We start from the raw sequence: 980 nt of genomic DNA, 5'->3' as shown, positions 1-980 counted from the left end.
CGCTGACGCCGGCCTTGGCGCAGGGCGACGTCGTGCGGCTGTTCCACGCCGAGCAGGAGAAGTTCCTCACCTGCGACGAGCACCGGAAGAAGCAGCACGTCTTCCTGCGCACCACCGGCCGGCAGTCGGCCACGTCGGCCACCAGCTCCAAGGCCCTGTGGGAGGTGGAGGTGAGGGCCGGGGGTCGGGGGGGTCGGGGGGCCCAGGGGGGCCGGGCGTGGGGCGGCTCCACGTCTGCACGCCGGCCCCGGAGGGAACCGGCCTCTGGGGGAGGAGCAGCCTCCTCGCCCTCCACTGCGGTGCGGGGGGTGGGCGCTGCCCTCGCGCCGGGGTCGTCCGGCCAGTGCTGCCGGCCGCATCTCAGCCTGTCGGACCGGATCTGCCCGCTGTGCTCGGGAGAGACGCGCCCCTCGGGCAGCTGCACCCCAGGTCCCGCAGCCGGGGCTGAAGCCCGGCTCTGCCAGTTTTCAGGGCACATTGCACGCCCTGAGTTGGAGGCCACGTACACACTCGCCCGCTGCGTGTGTCTGCGGGGGTCACACCCAAATGCACCAGGCCCCCCCAGCCCGCCGTGTGCATCCCAGCAGCACTGGAGTGGCCATTCCAGGGCGCTGAGGTTCAGCATTGGAGTTTTGAGGCGCTTTGTGTGCGTGGAGCTAGAGGAAGCGAATTGCTTGTGTTCCCCTGCGTGTCCCTGGAAAATGGCGGCGCCACGCCAGATGCCGCGGTGACCACCCCTCGCACCCCAAGGGGAAACGAGGGCGCTCTCCTCTTCCATTCCAGGCCCGGACGGCGCTGCTGGCCTTTAAGCGACCGTGAGGCTGCCCCGGGCAGGCAGCAGGCCGCAGCTGCTGCTCCCCCAGACAGTGTTTCAGGGGCCCCTCGCAGGCCCCGGTCTGTACTGGCCCGATTGCGCTCGCGAGGCCGGGGTGGGACAGGGCCCTCCGCTGTGTTGGGGGGGCCTCTGGCGGCGGGGCCCT

General features: G+C 71.3%; 1 protein-coding gene across 1 annotated transcript in view; it reads left to right on the top strand.

The window, feature by feature from the left end:
• ITPR1 (inositol 1,4,5-trisphosphate receptor, type 1) overlaps positions 1-980 on the top strand; it is an 83,864-nt gene that overhangs the window by 30,556 nt on the left and 52,328 nt on the right. Inside the window, exon 7 of the mRNA XM_012732094.1 lies at positions 24-170. Within this exon, the coding sequence (XP_012587548.1) occupies positions 24-170 (147 nt within the window). The remainder of the gene's footprint in view (positions 1-23; positions 171-980) is intronic.

Source organism: Condylura cristata, unplaced genomic scaffold (genome assembly GCF_000260355.1).
Source record: "Condylura cristata isolate star-nosed mole 26May11 unplaced genomic scaffold, ConCri1.0 scaffold00033, whole genome shotgun sequence".
NCBI lineage: Eukaryota > Metazoa > Chordata > Mammalia > Eulipotyphla > Talpidae > Condylura > Condylura cristata.
Note: the sequence above shows the minus strand (reverse complement) of the source record. Positions and strands in the feature narration are given on the sequence as shown.